This window comes from Lissotriton helveticus, chromosome 9, assembly GCF_964261635.1.
Source record: "Lissotriton helveticus chromosome 9, aLisHel1.1, whole genome shotgun sequence".
In the NCBI taxonomy this organism is placed as follows: domain Eukaryota; kingdom Metazoa; phylum Chordata; class Amphibia; order Caudata; family Salamandridae; genus Lissotriton; species Lissotriton helveticus.
In genome coordinates, this window is record NC_136070.1 from 623,695,877 (window position 1) to 623,716,856 (window position 20,980).

Here is a 20,980-nt window from a genome sequence, read left to right on the forward strand (position 1 = left end):
ACTTTCATAAACAGACACTAAACCAGAAACTAAAAACTTTGACCGGGACGATCAACTTGATATACCAGACCTCTGCTCCATTGCAGTTGGCCTGAATTCTTGCCTAAGTCCTGGTCAACCGCAAACAGTAGCTTCTGAGTGGCACTTTACTTTTTCTTAGTGCTATTTGCCCTAAAATGTTTAAAAAATATATCTCTGTATCAATAGTTCCCTTCGGTGTATTACATGGAGAGACAAAGTCTTCATGCAAGCTGTTTCTCTGAAAAGAAATGTTACTGTTACTGTGCTGTGTAATTTGTCAGCTGACCTACTGTCTCTCAAAGTTAAACATTCATTTATTTGCAAGACTGGACAAACAGCTCGTTGTTAACGTTTAGGCATCTCTCCATAAAACTGAAAACACAAGACACAGATCTTGTTTTTTGGAGCACACAGTAAAGGTCTGGTATCATTGACACGTATTTCTCAGTTATGGATCTCGGGGGTGGAATCTTCCTTTCATTGGTTCTCACCCTGACCTGCCTGGTTTTCATCACAGTCTGGAAATCCACCCATCAAAGAAGCAAACTGCCACCTGGACCCATTCCACTTCCATTTCTTGGGAACGTTCTCCAATTGGATAGCAAAAACTTGGTCAAGTCAATTTTGAAGGTATGGAAGCTTGATGCTTACAATAATTTTCAGATAAGTATTGTTCAGAGAAATGGTTAATTTTTCCCTAAAGAAGCTCTGGTAAATTTACAGCTTCCAAATTGTGGTAACTCTTTATACCAAGGGACAAGATACAGTGTCTTTGGAAGCCCATTTTGGATCTATCATTTTCTAAACAAATGCTCTCACTCCTTTAACTTAATCTGCCGAGGTTGCTAATGATAAAAATGAGTAGGTTCTTCACAAGAATGAGTGATGCTGCGTACTTTTCTACATCTATATACTCGTTCTTACTCACAAGGTCATAAGAATGTACAGTAGCCAGATAGAGAATTGTGAAAAGGCTCCATGTTCTTGGAACACCTCTTCTTCTGTCCTGTGTTTTCATACAACGCATCAGTGTATTCTGGACGTCGGAATTCTGGTTCAGTTCAATTATTAAGAATAAAACGCCTGAAAACAAGTGATTTGTAAAATCAAAATCCATAACTAGAAAAGTTGTATCCCAGTGCCATACTACCATTGGATAACCCCAGTCAAATACGATCTGGGGTGATAATTTTAAACTAGCACCTGTTTATGGGTCCCTTATGCAAGTAACCAACTCAGTATCATTGAGAGTTTTCGTTGCAATCACATTACAGAAGTTACAAATAGGGGTGGGGTCGCACACTACTCACACACCGGCGGTGTCGCCCCTAAGGACTCTGGTCAATGTAGTAAAGTGTTCGCGATGCATCATCTTTCGATCTTCTGCTATCTTCGCCATCCCTGGACACGTGTTTCGGGGTATTACCCCTCATCAGCAGGGATAGGCCGTGTACTGGGGTTGCCGATGGCTGCCAATATCTGCCAGGTATAGTACCACTCAGGCGCGTAGGTGCGGGATCCCAGGCTCGTCAGCCCGCTGCTCAAGGGAGCTTTAAAGTTACAAATAGGGGTGGGGTCGCACACTACTCACACACCGGCGGTGTCGCCCCTAAGGACTCTGGTCAATGTAGTAAAGTGTTCGCGATGCATCATCTTTCGATCTTCTGCTATCTTCGCTGTCTTCGCCATCCCTGGACACGTGTTTCGGGGTATTACCCCTCATCAGCAGGGATAGGCCGTGTACTGGGGTTGCCGATGGCTGCCAATATCTGCCAGGTATAGTACTACATAGACCAGAGTCCTTAGGGGCGACACCGCCGGTGTGCAAGTAGTGTGCGACCCCACCCCCATTTGTAACTTTAAAGCTCCCTTGAGCAGCGGGCTGACAAGCCTGGGATCCCGCACCTACGCGCCCGAGTGGTACTATACCTGGCAGATATTGGCAGCCATCGGCAACCCCAGTACACGGCCTATCCCTGCTGATGAGGGGTAATACCCCGAAACACGTGTCCAGGGATGGCGAAGCAGCGAAGATAGCAGAAGATCGAAAGATGATGCATCGCGAACACTTTACTACATAGACCAGAGTCCTTAGGGGCGACACCGCCGGTGTGCGAGTAGTGTGCGACCCCACCCCCATTTGTAACTTTAAAGCTCCCTTGAGCAGCGGGCTGACGAGCCTGGGATCCCGCACCTACGCGCCCGAGTGGTACTATACCTGGCAGATATTGGCAGCCATCGGCAACCCCAGTACACGGCCTATCCCTGCTGATGAGGGGTAATACCCCGAAACACGTGTCCAGGGATGGCGAAGACAGCGAAGATAGCAGAAGATCGAAAGATGATGCATCGCGAACACTTTACTACATAGACCAGAGTCCTTAGGGGCGACACCGCCGGTGTGCGAGTAGTGTGCGACCCCACCCCCATTTGTAACATTACAGAAGTTAATGTTCCAAACTGGTGTTTATTGATTATCACCATGTTAAAATACTTTATAAATGTTAACAAATAGAATTGATTTTGTACAGCCAGTACTCAGACTATAGGGTAAACGAGAATAAAAACCTACAAGGGTTGTGGTTGAGTCTAGGCAACTCATATTTTCTGCATATAAATAAGGCTGCCAATGAAACAGTGCTTCAATCTCTACTGTGTTGTGGTACTTGTGGGATTAACAAAAAATGTATTGGGGATGTTTATAGAAACATCTGAAATGGTGGCAGACTAATCATGTTGTGCAGGAGTAAAGGAGCGTGATTATTACATAAATTATTTGATTGCACTCCTTGGTTCAGAAATGTTTAAATTAATGGGATAAAAGTCCTCTGTATGGCTCGCAAATTCGATAATATTCTACACTCTAATTTATTCTAGCTACACCTATATTTACATCCAGTGAACCAAACAATCATGCGTGTCCCCTGGAACTGCTTCATCCATTTGCTTTTCTGTTCTGCGGGGCTCTAATGACTGTGGGACACCAAAATTGTACCCATTCTGAGTAAGACTGACTACTGCCCTAGCAAGCCAGGCTACATGGTGATAGGTCTTAGTAGAAGCATATTAATATTGGCTAATTCCTTGAGGACAGCTAGGAGGTGAAGGTTCTAGTAGTGTCATCTATTCCCCACCATATGGTCAACTCATACTCTTTTTTATTAGCAATGAAATGGGACTATAACTAATTGAGCTGAATGTCATTGGATTATGTAAGAAATAATTCAAAATTAATTAGAGAAAGACATATATGCATCAAAGGTGCAGAAGAAAAGAGATGGAGAGAGATATTTTATTCATTTACTGTATTACAAATATTTTAGTAATTATGGCACTTTCAATTAACAGAAATGTGTTGTTTCCTCCATTCCTGTGTCCTCTGGAGCAATCATTTTACAGTCCCTCTTTTAGACTCATTTACCAGAAATGGAATGTGCATCCATTGGGTACAGCTTCAGATCTGAATTGGAGAAGGGGTTCTTTCAAATGTCTTTTTATTGCTGTAGCTCAGACACAGATTTTGTGCAAGACAATGGCTCTCATAGCAGGTAGCATTGGAACTGGCTCCAAGCAGGAGTATCCAAAACAAGGGCCCGCTGAAATATGAGATCTATGTAACTGGTTGTCATCAGCCTTTCTGAAACGGTAACCAGGGACAAGAACAAGAGAAGGCATTCTTTGGAAAATTCTTCATCAACAGAAACTGTTCACCCAGCCTTAACCCCTACCTCCCACCAAATGGTAGTACAGTGAAATAACTAATCAGTACAGAAAGCAGTGATGCATGGAATGCTTGAAATAATCTCAGCCACTCGTAATTGATCGGGCCACATCGCAATCCATCATTATTCTGCACACCTTGCCATTTCAGTTTGGGCCCAGGTATTGCAATCAGTCTTGACCCCACTCCAATAGGAAAAATCCATCCTGAACTGCCAAGCCAGGTCCTCTCTGAACCAGAACACAAGCAGCCCAGGACCGGTTTCACCCTAGTTTTGGGCTCATCGGCCAGATATAGATTGGTTCCATTGACACAGTGTGCACAAGACCCACGTCTGTCCATACCCGTCCCAATTAAGTGACATAATGAGTGTACAAAAAAGCAATAGAGGCGATGCTTGAATTAATCTCAGCCACTGGAAATCAATTGAGCCACATCCCAATCCATCATCATTCTGCACACCATGCCACTTCAGCTTCGACCCAGCTACATACAAATCAGTCTTGACCCAGCTCCAATAGGAACAGTCTAGCCTGAACTGCTAAGCCAGGTCCCCTCTGAACCAGAACACAAGCAACCCAGGACCAGTTTAACCCTAATTATGTGCTCATCAGCAGGGTACAGCTCGACCTACGTGAAACGTGTATGCCCAGATGTGGGTCTGACACATGATGTGTCACTGGAACAAAGCTGTTCTTGGAGAACCTGGCTTTACAGTTCAGGCTGCACTGTTCAGGGTTGTTACTGATTTGCATATAGCCCGGTCCAAACTGTGGTGACATTGTGTGCAAAATAATAATTGATTGGGATTTGACTCTGAGTAATTACCAGTGGCTGCGATTAATTCAGGCATTCCGTCCATAATGTTTTTGCATACTTTAGTGTGTCGCCCGAGGTGGCTCCTGTGCACAATTTGTCACTAGACCCAAACTGTACCTGGCTGATGAGTCTATATTTAGGGTTAAACCAGTCCTGGTTGCTTGTGTTCCAGTTCAGGGAGAATCTGTCTGGGCAGTTCAGGCTTGACTGTTCAGACTGGAGCAGGGTCGAGACTGGTTTGCATATAGCTGGGTCCAAACTGAGGTGGCATGGTGTGCAGAATAACAATGGATTGGAATACGGCGCAAGTAATTACCAGTGGCTGAGATCAATTCAAGCATTCCATCCATCACTTTTTTGTATACAGAAATAACTAATCAACAACCCTTTGCAGTTGTAAGCCAAGGACTGACACTCAGCAGAAGGCCTTTGGTAGCGGCTGGATCGGAGGTCCAAGTCTTGATGGTCTCGGTCTGCCAGAGCTAACAGCTACTCTTCTAGAAACCATGATGCCATCAACATTGGGGAACACCAAAGCAGATAGAGCATTACAAAAGAAGGCCCTGCCGGAGGAAAATGCCTGATGGGCAAAAAAACTCCAAGATGGCAGAGGAATCTAGGAGTGGGTAGAAGGAATCCAGGAAACAGGCAGAACACCCTGGGGTGAGCTGAAGGAATATGTAGGAAAGTGAAGGAGAAAAAACAGCCAAACAGGAACCGGGAACAACTGAAAACCAGTTGGGAATGAAGATGCTATCAACAGGACTGCCAAAGTGTTGCGACGCAAAGGGAAAGAATTCTCCAGCCCTTTTATATCCCAAAGACCAGGAAATTATACCATGCAAGAATGGTGCCATGATGGATAGGGAAAGGCCTAATGGAAGTCTATGGGTGGCTGCCATCTTGGATTGGGAAGGTAATATCCCAGGAACCCTCACTACAGGATCCTGGGAAGAAAATTGTTTGTGGATTGAAGGTACCAGAGGAGTCTCCTAACAATTTTCTCTCAGAGGAACCAGGCGAAAATGCAGAGAATTATACCGGCGGGCAAGCTGCTGCAAGGTAAGTGCTTGTGAGGAGGGCATTGGCCTGCTGGCACTCCCTGCACTTCTCCTGCCACCAATGAGCTGAGCACCCTACCCGCCTGAAAACACCCTAGGAATTGGTGTCGAGTGAGACAGCTGTGCAACATCTGCTAATAAGGACCTCATTGAATTTCTAAAGGTAGCTGCCTTTCCATCCTCCCTAACTTCAGTGCCTGTGTCTCCATCCTCCTGCCACAGGAATACAGTAAATCGGACTACACTGTCTGGGGAAGCTGCATCCCACCTCCCTCTAGTGACATGCTAGACCAAGGCCCATCCAAAATGCATCCCACTGGTCCCAGCAGATTCTCATCACTAAAGGAGTCTTACTACTACACACACACTACACATTCACTGCAGGTACATGCTTGCAACATGCATTTGGAATGTGAGGACAAGGGTCTGGGAGTGAACTTTACACACTCCTTTGAAACAGGAAAAATGTCTGGTGAAGATTAATAATTCGCTAACCACAGTACACTGCAGCAACCACTTCACGTGATTATTGTAGGTCATGGCAGTAGTTTCATGTTGGTATATTAGGGCACGGTTGGTGTGCCTCACCAGGTCACAGAACAGGCTCTGGACCTTGCACTTATATGGACAGGCCTAGGTCTCCACATACATGCTAGATTAGTGTGGTTGAAAGACCAGATTAAAAATGCAGTCAGGCAATCAGGGCAGAGGTAAACGCCAGTATCTCATGGCTCTAACTGCAAGTTGCACAGTATTTGGCAAATTTCATGCACGACAACATCACATGTGACGTTACTGTTTCCGAGTGGTAAGATCACATCAGTACCATGAAATTACAAGTGAAATGCCATGGGTTGGGGAATGACAGTGTGGGGCTGATTTTTCGCGTCATAAAGCCACAAGGATTCCAATATTCCATATAGTTTTACCATATACATTTAATGCCAGTTCCGAGCAGGTGATTAATTTATACAGACGCGTTTGCGTGGTGTGGTGGGTGAGGAAGGGGGTGTCAGAGCTTGTCCCCCCCAGTAAAAATGAGAGCTGCTTTAGAATTAGTTGCTGATATAGCCAAAGGCTCAAGTGATTTTTGCAGCAAGGTTTTCTGGCAGGAAAAATGGTGTCAGGTTGTACTACATCTGATGTTTGGAAAAAACGTAACCACTTATCATCGAGGTGACAAAAATTAACGCTTGCAAGCATGTGCTAATTATTTTATGCCTGATGTGTAACCAGGCCCTACGCAGGGACATTCTTGTCTAACATTGCCTAAATTCCTTCAATAAAGAGTCCAATTCACTGACTCTGCAAAGTCCAGCTGTTGGAAATTGGGTTAAAGGCTGAGGGGAGTGAACCCCTACACAAGCAGCAACAACAATTTCTGTCTGGGTGAAACATAAGCAAACCCCAAATTAATCTGTGCTTAACCCTATGGTAGCTTCGCACAAAATCAGTCAGTCTTTGCCTAAATGTGTAAAGTATTTATGTAGCACTTCAAACTGCAATAAAGTGAAAAAACAGGACAATTAAAAATCCCTCACCAATTTTGAAAATAGAGTCAAATTTACAAATTAGATAAGGCCACATTGACAAAAATCCAACTAGTAGATCCGGGGATATGCAATTTTAAAGATTTAAGTGAAAATAGTTGCCCCAGACCCAGGCTTGTCTGGGGACGCAAAATACTAGTGACAAACCCTTTGCGAGTGTGCTCAGGGAGTGCAGTTGTTATGTGCAAGTGTGTTAGATGACAGCTCTTTGCCTTCATTGAGTTAAAGGGGCATATTTACAAGAAAGTGGCGAAGCGTGTCGTTAAGCCAAGAAGGCTAATGACATGATTCATCACTTTAGAAATGCTGAGCTGCGCCATATTTACTAGAACATGGTGCAGCTCTGCGTTTCTCCTTGCGCTGATGCTAAATTTAGCTGCCTAGCTCCAACACAGGCATCTTTGCACTATATTGCAAGGGTGCCTGTGTTGAGGGGAAGATTGTTTATGTGCAGGAAGGTCCCCCTTCCTGCACAAACACAATCTTGAAATGCTGTTTTGTAACTTCTATGTGTGCTGATTTATGCAGCACACAGAGAAGTTGTAAAATGGCATTTGTTTTTTAAATGATTGTTTATGTGCAGGAAGGGGGACCTTCCTGCACACAAACAATCCTTTATGTTTCGCTGTTTCAATGTGTACTACCCAAGGTGGCACACATGGAAACAGCAAAAATGAAGAGAAATAAAGCATTTCTCCTTGTTGGCCTGTTTAAGGCCAGGTTTTCCCAGATGTAAATGTTGGTGCTTCCTCCTATTTACGCTGATCTTGTAAATAGGGGGCAGCGACAAAATCAATGGGTGTTGCGGTGAAATGCCTACCACAACACCCATTGCCCACCCCTTTCACGCTGAGTGTAGCTTGAAAGGGGGCCTTTTTTACAAGGGAGCGTTAAGCCACATTAAGTAGCTTAACGCTGCCTTGTAAATAAGGCGAAGCTCCTATCGCCATCACAACAGTGGCAATAGGAGCTTGTAAATATGCCCCAGAGTGTCTTATCCTGCCAACACCTATCTTACCTTTGTATTACTGTCTGGGAGCAATTCACAAAGACCAACTACACCTGTCAAGTGACCCAGGAACAAGCTGTAGGCACCAATTGATTATGACAAGAAAATGCCAACTTTCTAAACGGGGCATCTTCAGAATTGTAACTTAAAGTCAGACTTTACCATTAACGAGGGCTTTAAATTACAATTCCACACCAAACTCTACATTCATACATGTTCCAAATTGAAGGTTACCACCTATTTATTATAATTGGGGAACCCAATGTTATCTCATGGGAGAGGTAGTTTGCATTCTGGTGAAGAACAAATGTAGGAGTTTCTCACTACTAGAACACGTAAAACTCAAAAGTACATGCCCATCCTCTTAAATACAATGCACCCTGCCCAATAGGCTACTTAGGGCCAACCCTCTGACTTACATGCATTAAAATGGGAGGTTGAGGCCTGATAAAGGATTATTTTGCCGGGTGGAACTGGCTGTTTAAAACTGCACAAAGGCTGCAACGGTAGACTTGAAACATGATTTAAAGGATTATTTAAGTGGATGGTGGACAAAACTCAAGTGCTTTGCTTTGGGAAAACTAAAGGCAAATTTAACTGGCACTTAAGATCCGAGAGACTGGAAGTAGTTACTAAATACGAGTACCTTGGAATTTGGTTAGAGTGATCTCTGAAATGGACTATCCACCTAGAGGCCCTAAAGACTAGGGCTACTGCCTCGGTGCGCTGGCTGAAACCGTTTAATAAGTCCTTTGGAGATATGTCATGCAGACATGTACTAAAAGCCTATGAAGCAATGATCCCCCCACAACTTCAATATGGAGCTGAATTTATATCTATTAGTGGAAAAGACCGGTTGGATGCTGAGGAGGGAAAATGTCTGAAGTATTTACTGTCACTCCCCTGTTCTGCTATCATCCAAGAAATAAGAATGGAAACTGACATAACTCCATGGAATATGTTGGCAGCAAATGCCCTAATAAGATTCTGGGGGAAACTGAATGGGGCAGATGGACAAAAAATGTCTCAGTGGTGCAAGAATGAAATTATGTGCAGTGAATTAAAATGGGAACAAAGGGTTAGGGCTAACCTGGCCACTATCTGTACTGCTATGAAAGTTCAGCAGCTTCCCCAGTCCTTACAAATTGATATCTCCAAGAGTGAGCTAAAAGCGCTAGGCAAAGAATTGTCCTTTGCAAATGACTACCAATACCTAAAAGAGAAAAATTCTATATATTTTATGTTAAATGCGTGGCGTAATAAAGTGAGTTACCCATATGTGGACACTTTACCAAGTCTGTTGTTATTAAATAAAGTGCTGAGAGTAAGAATTGGTTTCAACCCCTGTAAGATAAGTAATATGGCAAAAGCAAAAAAGATCGGCATACAAGGGATTTGTGTCTGTGGGTTCAACACCAAATGTGATATGTTGCATATTCTGTTGGATTGTTTAAAACTTAGACAACAGCGGAGACAATGGCTACCCTCAATATTCTTGAAATATGGAATTATGGCTCGAGGGCACCCCACAGAATTTTTTACCAAGATGCCTTTGTTAGATATAGCATGCGCTATTGGTAGATTTATTAGGCAGTTAAGGCAGTGTTTATTGAAAACAAGTAAAAGTGTGGTGTATTTTTAAGAACTGTATACAGATTTTATTGAAATATAGGTTTTATCTGATCAATTTATTTATGGTTTTACTAGATGAAAATTATTATTATATATGTATTTGTTACCATATTTTAATGCTGTATTGTTTAAAGGCCATTGTTCTAAAGAAACACATTTTGTGATTGATTGATTGACGAAGTGGATTGTACAATAAGTGCTGCAGCCCATTTGTACTATTCAATTTACAGCCCCTGGATAAATATAGTCCCACTTTACTAGGGATGTACAAGTATATGAAATACGCCAATTGAGTTCAAGCCAATTTTACCATGTTTGAAGGAGTGCACACAAGCACACAAGCACTGATTAGCATTGGTAAAGTGCACAGAGCCCTAAAGCCAACAAAACCTCATTTCAGGAAGCAGGAGGGGACCACTGTGAAGAGTTCTATGTTCTGACTTAATTGGAGAAATGGAAGTCAAATAACTCCAGCAGGACGAAGTAGAGGTCTGTACCCAAAGACAGTTCTACAAGGTCAGATGCCCCTTTGGTGGATGATGGAAATGGCCCTTTTTGCAGGGTTATCCCTAAGCTTTTTACTTTTTCCTCCTATTTTTTCCAGACCTGTTTGTGTTGGTGTTAGGACTCTGGGCACTTTACCACTGCTAATCAGTGCTAAAGTGCATATGCTCTCTGTATAAAATGTGTTATGGATTGGTGTTTCCATGATTGGTATATTTGATTTATGTGTCAGTCCCCAGTAAAGTGCACTGCATGTGCCGGAGCCTATAAATCGAATGCTGTTGGTGGGCTGCAGCACTGGATTGTGCCACCCACGTAAACAGCCCGTAAAGTGTAACTCTGGCCTGCCATCGCAGAGCCTCTCCACAGCCTGGGGCTGCCGTGCTGACTTGGCGAGTGCACACACTCGCAAGTCCCTAAACCTTCCCTTTGCTACATGTGAGTCGCCCCTAACGTAGGCCCAAGGTACCCCCAGCACAAGTAGAGAAAGGACTGAACTTTCTCTACTTGTGCTGAGTATCTCCAAGGGCCTGAAACCGAGCTGGCCTCCTGTTAAGAAGTCTCAGGGACTGCAAAGACTTCACCAACCTCTGAGTACCGCTCCTGGAACCATTGTTTAAGTTGTCACAGAGAAGAGGGAACCGCGACCGACTCTGTCATCTGACTCCGACACTGGCCTTGTGTCCTGAAGACACCGCATCAAAGCACCGACTAAACCTGCACCGCCCGGCTTGGTCTCACCAATGCCACCCTGGACGATCTTCACCGAGCCGCTGCTCACACCACATTGAGAGGCACAGCATGCTTCACTTTGCTGGCCTGGGCTCACCGACACGGTTGCTGCTGGCTCGACACCCGTGACCGCCTCGTCACACACAGCTGTCTGGCGCGGCCCGCACCAGGTCCCGCCAACCGGCTCTGTCACTTGCATCGCAACTTGCCAGCACCGCATCTAGCACCGTCTCGCCCTGCACCATAAGCCTTGGTCTCACCAATGCTGTCTGAACGATCGCCACTGAGCCGCTGCTCGCACCGCATTGAGAGACACCGCACCGTGCACCGCTTCCACTCCACATCACAACCGTGATGGATGCCAAGACCTACTCGCACCGCCATTTGAGTCGCGCTAAGAAAAGTACTGTGAACGAACCTGTCCCGCTATTGCTGGCCCGTACAAACACAGTCAGTTGGAATTGCGAGACTCTGTTGTTTTCAGCATCACGATAGGCTCGGACCGAGCTACCGACTCGTTTTCAACGTAACTTTGCAGTTTAAAGACATCTTGCTCCGCATTTTAAAGTACTGTACTGTGAATGTTTATCGTATTTGGGGCCATATGTAGGTAGCTTAATACCGGTCGGTAACGGCTGAAAATCGGTAAATTCCCCGTTACCGACCGGTATTTAGCTTTTTCTAATGTAGGTGGCTGGATTTAAGGATTCGGTAATTTACCGATTCGTTAATTTAAGGAATCGGTAAATTACCGAATCCTTAAATCCTATGTGGGGAGCACTCAAGTGAGTGCATTTATGATTTAAGGATTCGTTATTTACCACCAACTACAATGTTGTGCTTTTTTAAAAGTGCCATGTGGCAGACATACATTGCCTTAAGACATGTATGTACCCCACATGTGCACACATGCAGGATTCAGGGGTGCAACAGGGTGTCAATGTGACACCCAGCCACCCTTGAATATGCTCCCCCTATTACCGATTTGTTATATCCCGAATCGGTAATGGTGAATGGCTTACCATTCATTTCTATGGGCCGCCAAGCCCATAGGAATGAAGGGGAAGGTATTTCCTATTACCGATTCAGTAAATACCGAAGCGGTTATAACGAATATTACCGAATCGGAAAAAATTACCGATTTTTTACCTACATACTATTTACCGATTCTTAAATACCGAATTGGTAAAATTCGGTATTTAGGAATCGGTATATAGAAATTACCTACATCTGGCCCTTAGTCTTGTGTGAGTAAATAAAAATATTGAATATTTTTCTAAACTCGTGTGGTGTCCGTTTGTAGTGCTTACACAGTATTACTGTTAGCTATGTGCAAATGCTTTACAGACTGCCTCTGAGATAGGCCTGACTGCTCGTGCCAAGCTACCAAGGGGGTGAGCAGGGGATATTTTAGGAGTGTAACTCTCTTACCCTGACTAGTGTGGTGGTTTCTGCCTGGCTTTGGTGCAAGCCTTAGCCAACCAGAAATCCCATTTCTAACATTGGTTGTCAGCGGTGAGGATAGGACTTGTGTTTGCACTTGACTTACAGTGATTGGTGTGCACTACTTCCAGATCGCAGACCATTACGTACCACATACAGGTTCTTTTTCTTTTTGGCCTATTTTTGATCTTGCCAATTTGAACTTGCTACTTCAACATGCCTGAATCAATTGCATCATCTGGTGCATCCTGGGAAATTGCCTTTGAGGAGGATAGGTTGGAATCCTAGAATGTTAAGCAATTGAGAGCGATATGCAAAAACCTAAGTATCCAAATCAGAGGCTTCACTAGAAAGGAGGAGCTACAAAAGGCGCTGAGGGCCTGGGTAGCAGCCAGACATGCCAGTGGGAAATTTGGTGATCTCATTGGAGAGGCGGAGGAGCCTATTCCTAGGGTAGATGTGCTTTTGGGAAGGGGGGAACTCTCCAGGAAAGGCAGCAGTAGCTTGTCCCCAGAGGAGCTGGAGGACAGGCGGAATGCAAGGAAGTTTGAGTTGGAAAAGCACTGGATGGAGAGGGAAAAAGAAGACAAAAGAATAGCCATGGAGGAAAGGAAGATGATCTTGGATCATGAGCATAAAATGAGAGAACTGGAGCTGGATTGGGAAGCCGGTAGGGCTTTGTCCAGCCCAGATGGTGGAAGCAAAAATGTAGTGTCTAGTATTGAGGGTGAGGTAGACACACACACAGATTTGAGGCCCTGCTTCAAGGAGGGGGTTGACATACACCAGGGGGTTCAGGATTGTGAGGTTACTCCACTGGTACGCAGTGTCCCTGAGGTGGATTGGGGAAATGACTCAGGGGATCATATTTCTGGTAGTGGGAGGGACACTCTACTGACTCTGGATGAGAGTTGCAGGGAGAGGGGTTCCCCCATGATAGAATTCCTGGTAAGTGCGTATGGAGACCAGCCAGAAGACTTTGGGTTGAGAGACAGCATCAGTCAGACACTGTTTTGCCAGTCTTGTGAGAATGATGTGGGGCACTTTACTGAGGCACTGGATGGTTGGGTGAAGGGTAGTGCGGTTAACACCTGTGTGGGGCTGTGTGATTCAATTATTGGAGAGCATATTTTAAGTCCCTGTTTTCCAGAGCTGTGCCAACACCCAGTGGATTGTGAGTTCTCTGACCCCAGGGAACTTGCACTGGAGGCAGACCTTTTGGTGGATTCCAGAGGGTCGGCAAAAGCATCTGGGGGTGACCCGGAAGGGAGTGGCTTGGGTATTTCCCCACTGAGGGTGGTAAGAAAGGTTTATAGTAGCCCAGATAGGTCCTGGTGTCGTGGGAAGGGTGTAGGGTCTCACGTTCTATTTCTGCGGAGAAGGAGTGGGAAGGGGCTGCAGCCCAAGATGCCCGAAACTCGGTCCCAGAACCTGGTTGGTTCCATGAGGGGACACCAGGTAAAGAGCCTAGGCTGTACTGGTAAGCTGTCCATTGAGGGGGATCTCCTAGTATCCGGGGAACTGGGGGGGACTGCTATAACAAGCATCCCACCGGTTCTGGTGTCTGGCAACACCGCTACAGTATGGAGGGGTAGGAGGGGGATGCGTTACCCCATGGGAGAACCAGTGGATCAGGGGCCAGCCAGAAGGGCTGAACCTCCTAGCAGTGACCATGGTGACTCCACTTCTGCCCTGGGGGAACTTCCTGCACTGTCAGATGGACAGAGGTCAGGAGATCTGTGCCAGGCAGACTATCACACAACACATGAGTCATGTGTTACACTCAGGGGGACATGCGTGCTCCCAAGGATGTCGTGGTACGTCAGGCAGGTGCTCAGCTGCAGGGTTTAGTCCCTGGGTTGGGAAGCCAGGTTCAGGTAATGCCTGACCTGGAAGGAAGGATGACCGAAAGCAGTGTCCTGACCAGGTTGCCTTCGAGGGGTACCACTCCAGGTGGGAGGGTGCAGAACCTGGAAGGGGGTACAGAGGGAGGTGGTCCTCGCCTCTGACCCCGGTTCAACCCGAGGGTTTAGACCTTAGGTTGGTAGGCCAGTTGCTGGAGAGAGGTCCTGAACTGGTGGGCGAATTGGGCAGGACATTTGCCACAGGTGCCCTGACAATTCTGGCAGGACCAGTGGGTCAGGGGTTGCCAGCTCTGAGGTCAGAGCCCCCCAGGACTGTCTCTGGTGAGGCCACTTCTGGCCTGGGGTGCCGTCATGCTCTGTCAGGTGGACAGAAGGCTGGAGACCTGCACCAGGCAGACTCTGGCACTACTCATTAGGAGTGTGTTTCTCTTGTAGGGGGTTGGTGCACTCCCCCGGAAGTCCTGGGTTGCCAGGCACAGGTCCAGCCAGTGGGTACAGACCCTGGGTTGGAGGGCCAGGTTCAAAGTGTCCCCCCTGTGAGGGGTGACTGCTAACAGTCCCCCTACCAGTTTGTCTTCTGGGGGTGCTGCTCCGGGTAGGAGGGTACAGTGCCCCAAGGAGGTAGACCAGGTGTGGGAGAGCCCACTCCAGTCCCTCGTTCGGCCTCAGGGTACTGACCCTGGGCTGGTGTACCAGTTGCAGGATAGCACCCCTGAACTGGTGGTAGAATTGTGCAAAACACCTGCCACAGGTGGCCTGACAATTCTGGAAGGGGGTACCACTCCAGGTGGGAAGGTACAGAGCCCCAGGGAGGAGGACAGGGTGTGGGAGAGCCCTCCCCAGTCTCCTGTCCAGCTACAGGGTACACACCCTGGGCTGGGGGTCAGTGCCAGGATGTCATCCCTAGCCTGACAAGAGGGAGAGTGGACAAAGTGGGCCAGGCACCTGGGGCTACTGCCCCCCACTCTCTGGCACCACAGAGGTTAGAGAGCCCTGAGAGGCATAAGACCTGGGTCTCCCCAATGACAACTGTCGGTAGCCACTGTGGCTTGCTGTCCTGGTGGACAGGGTTGCCCCTGGGAGGTGGACAGAAGTCACACCCCAGGGGTGGACTGGGCCACACCACTGTGTTGGCCATGTTGGTACTGTCGGCCTGTTGGAACACATCTGTGAGCAAAGTAAGTTTTGGCGCTGCACAGATGGTGTTCACAGGAGAGAAGAAGGGTTCCCCATGGGTCAACTTAGGGGACCCTGAGAGTATGGATAGAGGGATCCAACTAAGTTCAGGAAGGCATACAACGGGTATGAAACCCTGCTGTTGCAGGCCAAGTTACGTGTTCTATTGCCCCAAGCAGCGAAGTCCATCGAGGTATGGGTTGGTCTACCCTGGCTTTAGGCTGGAAGGGGATTGTGTTGGAAATGGCCCTTTTTGCAGGGTTATCCCTAAGCTTTTTGCTTTTTCCTCCTATTTTTTCCTGACCTGTTTGTGTTGGTTTTAGACCTCTGGGCACTTTACCACTGCTAATCAGTGCTAAAGTGCATATGATCTCTGTATAAAATGTGTTATGTATTGGTGTTTCCATGATTGGTATATTTGATTTATGTGTCAGTCCCCAGTAAAGTGCATTGCCTGTGCCGGGGCCTATAAATCGAATGCTGTTGGTGGGCTGCAGCACTGGATTGTGCCACCCACGTAAACAGCCTGTAAAGTGTAACTCTAGCCTGCCATCGCAGAGCCTGTGCGCAGCCTGAGGCTGCCATGCCGACTTGGTGAGTGCGTACACTCGCAAGTTACCTAAACCTTCCCTTTGCTACATGTGAGTCACCCCTAAGGTAGGCCCATGGTACCCCCATGGGCAGGGTGCATTGTATGTAAAAGGTAGGACATGCCCTGGTGTACAGCCTAATTTGTTTCTCACTTTTGCAAGGCTATCTGTTCTCCATAGGCCAGAATGGGCAGTTTGATCATTACATCCTGTGATCCTAACTTACTCAGAGAACATGGTAGAAATTCAAGTTTAGTATGCCTGAATTCAGAATGAGAAAATGCATCTTTTAGTGAAGTTGGTTTTAACATTCTGTGTTTGAAAATGCCACTTTTAGAAAGTCTGCATTTTCTGACCTAACCATCCAGCCTGCCTCTGCTAGAGTGTGTATTGTCTGTCTAGTTTGTGAGTGACAGGGGCTGGGGCAGACGGGGTGATTCAGCCGGGCTGAATAGGCACATCTACACCTAGATGGGTGGGAGGAGTAGCGCCTAGGTCTGAATAGGGCTGAGCTCACCTTCAACAATGCTGGCTCCACCTTTTGTGGTGCGTTTGAGGACACTGGCCCACACTGACAAAGGAGGAAGGAGCACCCTGGCAGAATGCACCCTGAACTGGTTCGAACTAGGTCCAGGCCCCTCTGCCTTCAGAGGACAAAGGATTTGCTTGTATAAATATTGGGGCACAGACCCCAAGACTTAGATTACTTCTGTACTAAGGAACCTGCCAGGAAGAGGGACCGGGAAAGCTGAAGGAGGAATACTGCACATATACTCCGTGTTGATGGGTTAGCCTGCAGTGGTTGCTTCTGTCTTGGGTAGGGAAAGGACTGGATTGTGCTTTCATCATCCTGCTGTTAGAGTTTTCTCCAAGGGCTTGAAGTAGAGCTTGACTCCTTTTGGCAGTCTCAGGGATAGAAAAGGCTTCAGAGAACTCGCTGGAATCAAGAAACCTGCCAAGAGCTGGAAGAGTTGCCAGGAGGAGTACTGCCCCTTTGCTGTGTTGTTGCTTGGTTGGGTTGGCCTGCAGATGCTTCTTCTACCTTAGGCATAAAAAGACTGGACTGAACTTGTGCTGAGTATCTCCCAGGGCCTGAAACCGAGCTGGTCTCCTGTTAAGAAGCCTCAGGGACTGCAAAGACTTCACCAACCTCTGGGTACTGCTCCTGGAACCGTTGTTTCAGTTGCCACAAAGAAGAGGGAACACCGACCGAATCTGTCATCCGACTCCGACACTGGCCTTGTGTCCAAAAGGCACCGCATTGAAGCACCATCTCGCCCTGCAGCGCCCGCCTTGGTCTCACCGATGCCGTCCTGGCCGATCGTCACCGAGCCACTGCTCACAACCCATCGAGAGGCACCTCATCCTGCACCGCCTCGCTTCACTTCGCTGCCCTAGGCTTAACAACACGGTTGCTGCTGGCTCGACACCTGTGACCGCCTCATCACACATAACTGTCCGGCTCGGCCCGCACCAGTTCCTGCCAACTGGCTCTGTCGCCTGCATCGCAACTTGCCAGCACCGCAATGTGCACCGTCTCGCCCTGCACCATAAGCGTTGGTTTCACCGACACCATCTGGACGTTCGTCACCGAGCCCCTGCTCGCACCGCATCGAGAGGCACCGCACCGTGCACTGCTACCACTTTGCATCGCAACCGCAACGAACTCCAAGACCGACTGACACCGCTATGTGAGTTGCACTAAGAAAGGTACTATAAACGAACCTGTCCCGCTGTTGCTGGCCCATACCGACGCGGTCAGTTGAAATTGCGAGACTCTGTTGTCTTCAGCATCACAGTAGGCTCGGACCAAGCTACCGACTCGTACGAACTGTGTTTTCAGCATAAATGTGCAGTTTAAAGACATCTTGCAACACATTTATTTTAAAGTACTATACTGTGGATTTTTATCGTATTTGGTCTTGTTTGAGTATATAAAAATATTGGTCATTATTCTAAACTTGTGTGGTGTCTGTTTGTAGTGCTTACACAGTATTACTGTTGGTTATGTGCAAATGCTTTACACACTGCCTCTGAGATAAGCCTGACTGCTCGTGCCAAGCTATCAAGAGGGTGAGTAGGGGTTATTTTTGGGGTGTAACTCCCTTATCCTGACTAGAGTGATGGTTTCTGCCTGGCTTTGGTGCAAACCTTAGCCAACCAGAAATCCCATTTCTAACAGTGGAGGACTGCTGAAATGGATTTGCTGCTGCATAAAAGAACATACCTGGAGAAGTCGCAAAGTCAATCCAACTGGCGATGCACCTCAGACGGATAGACGAGCAGGTTGGTCCCGGTCTCCTCCTCGTTCCCGGGGTACTTCTTGCCTCAGTTTTGGAAAATGGCCATTTGGGCACCTTTTGCGCTGTAACCAAGTGTCCAGGACTGGTGGGATAACTCCAGTGAAGAATAGCATGATGGTGTATGGTATGATGATGTAGGGTATGATTTGGTGTATGGTGCAAAGTGAGGGGGTGTGATGTGATTTGTTATGATGTGCATCTGTTACTGTGTGTCAGGCTGGCATATGGAATGATGTGCTGGTCTGTTTATGGTGTTAATTATTATGATATAATTTAACCTGATTTTATTGAACATATAAAGCACTTCAACTTAAGAGCCTGATTACGAGTGCCCCGGAGGAGCAGTGGATATTCATCACCCTCAATAAAATCTGACACATCGGGATTTGGATTTTATCTGACACATCAGGATTCGGAATGTATTGGGTGTAATAATAGCATCAATTCAAAGTTATGGTTGCTTTTAAGGGGAACAGCATGCAGAGTTTGGTGCTTACCGTACCAAAATTTGCATGTCCCATGCAAAATCCAACCTTTCTATCAGTGGCGGGTGGTGGATTATGGATGTGGTGAGGCCAGTGGCGGCTGGTGGATTATGAATGTGGTGAGGCACAAAAGCACTATCCAGCACTCTGTCTTGGGTCTAGCTTGCCAACCCCTGAGCCAGACTTTTAGGTCGCTCAGAAGCACAGTTGCAGGCATGCACACAGACATTCACACATACATACACATGCACTCCCCAGCTCACAAACAAACACACCCTCAAACTTTTAAACACAAAAACTTACTTGGGCAGGCCCACGATTACCATCTTCCCTGTCTATCTACAACAGCCAGAGACACACCCATGAGCTTCCACCCGTTCAGAACCTGTAATAGTATTGAAGGTACGGGTACCAAGGTAAACCTTTTTTTCTCTATTATAGCTTCTGATTGGGCAACAGGGTGTGTGATGGACAAGACCGAAAGCTCAGCTATCTGACCTGCTGTACTGCGTAGTGCTAGTGCAACATGTAAGATATGTATTATGTATGTGTGAGGCCAGGCTGTAACGGGCCCCAACTGACACATGTGCAATACAGCTAGTGGAACCCTCTTCTGTTGGCAAGATAATATTACAGCTTTTATATGCAAACAAACGATCAGTAAAATAGTTTGTTTTCATATAAAAGCTGTAATATGACAAACAGTAGTGGCAGAGGGAGGCAGTGGGTCGACGTCCTGGTGCTGCCTTCTATCCTCCTAAATTCCATCCAAAATGTAGTAGGCAATGCAGACTATATCACATTATGTAATCAATGGAGGTTGATGAAGGCTACACAACTTGTAATTCCAACCCCTGCACAAACAGTAGACAGATTGCAAATGATTGGAAAGTTTTGGTGGGCTTGTAATAGGAAAGGAATATAAGGATTTTTGAGTTGAAGTAGTCAAGGCAGAGGGTGGAAGAGAGTTCCTGTAGTAGAATGCTAAGACAGAAATAAAGTGAGGTGGAGCATAGGAGCCTGGAGAGAGAGTCAGAGCTTGGAGGAGCAAAGATTGTTACCGAGCTATAATATTAACACAAGAAAAGATTTAGATGAGTGGGGCAAGTCCATATATAACTTTAGAAGTAATACCGAAGATTTTAAAAATATGCTGAGATGAAAAAGAAACCTACAATGAGAGGCAAGAGACAGAGTGGAGTGAGTGGAAAATGATGAGGAAAAAGTAGAAGGATGAAGGAGTTAAGACTAGACTGTAATGGAGCAATCTTGGAAAAATGATCAGTTTCTGTCAAACCAAGAGGGTACAAGCAAAGAATTTGGGATCTTGTCAGTGAAAAATGACCTTTAAGCTTACATATACATTTTTGATCTCAGGAATGGGAGATTTACAATGTTCTCCTAAACTCATATGGTGGTCATTGAGATTTGTTGTTGCACAGAGATTTTCTTCTGTTGGATTGTTTAGCTGCACCTGAGTTCCCACAGTGCCAGAGCCTACAACAAACGTTTCCATCGACAGGGGAGGAGAAGGAAAATAGCCCCCAGTCAGCACTGCAGGAGCCCACATTGCGGCAGCTACGCCGCTACGTCATTGCGCCAGGAGGTGCTCTTAGCTACACCATGGCATCCGCGGCAAGGGACATGATCTGGCAAAGCCTGGGCTAAGGGCAAGCCCATCTGAGCCCATCAGATCCCAGAAGGGGCTGGGCTGGGCCTATCCTCTTGGTTCTTTTATTTTCACTTTTGATCCTGGGATTTCGGTGGCGAGATTCAGCCTTGCGCAGCTACGTGACGGCAAAAGGTAACATTATTAACCTCCCTTAGTTGTGCATATATAAGGCAAACTGTACCATTGGGAAAAGGAAACCTCCGCCTTCTCTGAAAACCACGGATGCTATCCTGGATGGTTTCCTCCAAATGGTTGCAGGGGCCATTAGTAAGGAAATTGAACTTGCTGAGCGAAGACTTTCATTAGCTCCAATCCCTGACCCAATGTTTCAGTTTCTGTTAACGTCAACCCTCAGATTGATATGACTGAAATAGCCACTGAACAGAGACCACAAGCT

At 46.5% G+C, this 20,980-nt stretch overlaps 1 protein-coding gene across 3 annotated transcripts in view; it reads left to right on the forward strand.

Annotated features, from left to right (window-relative positions):
* The first annotated feature begins 393 nt into the window (after positions 1-393).
* Positions 394-20,980, forward strand: part of LOC144781703 (cytochrome P450 2C20-like) — a 497,936-nt gene continuing 477,349 nt past the window's right edge. For all 3 annotated transcript variants that reach the window (XM_078660677.1, XM_078660679.1, XM_078660678.1), the window contains exon 1: positions 394-651. In XM_078660677.1, coding sequence (XP_078516803.1) covers positions 472-651 — 180 coding nt within the window. In that variant the 5' untranslated portion in view covers positions 394-471. The remainder of the gene's footprint in view (positions 652-20,980) is intronic.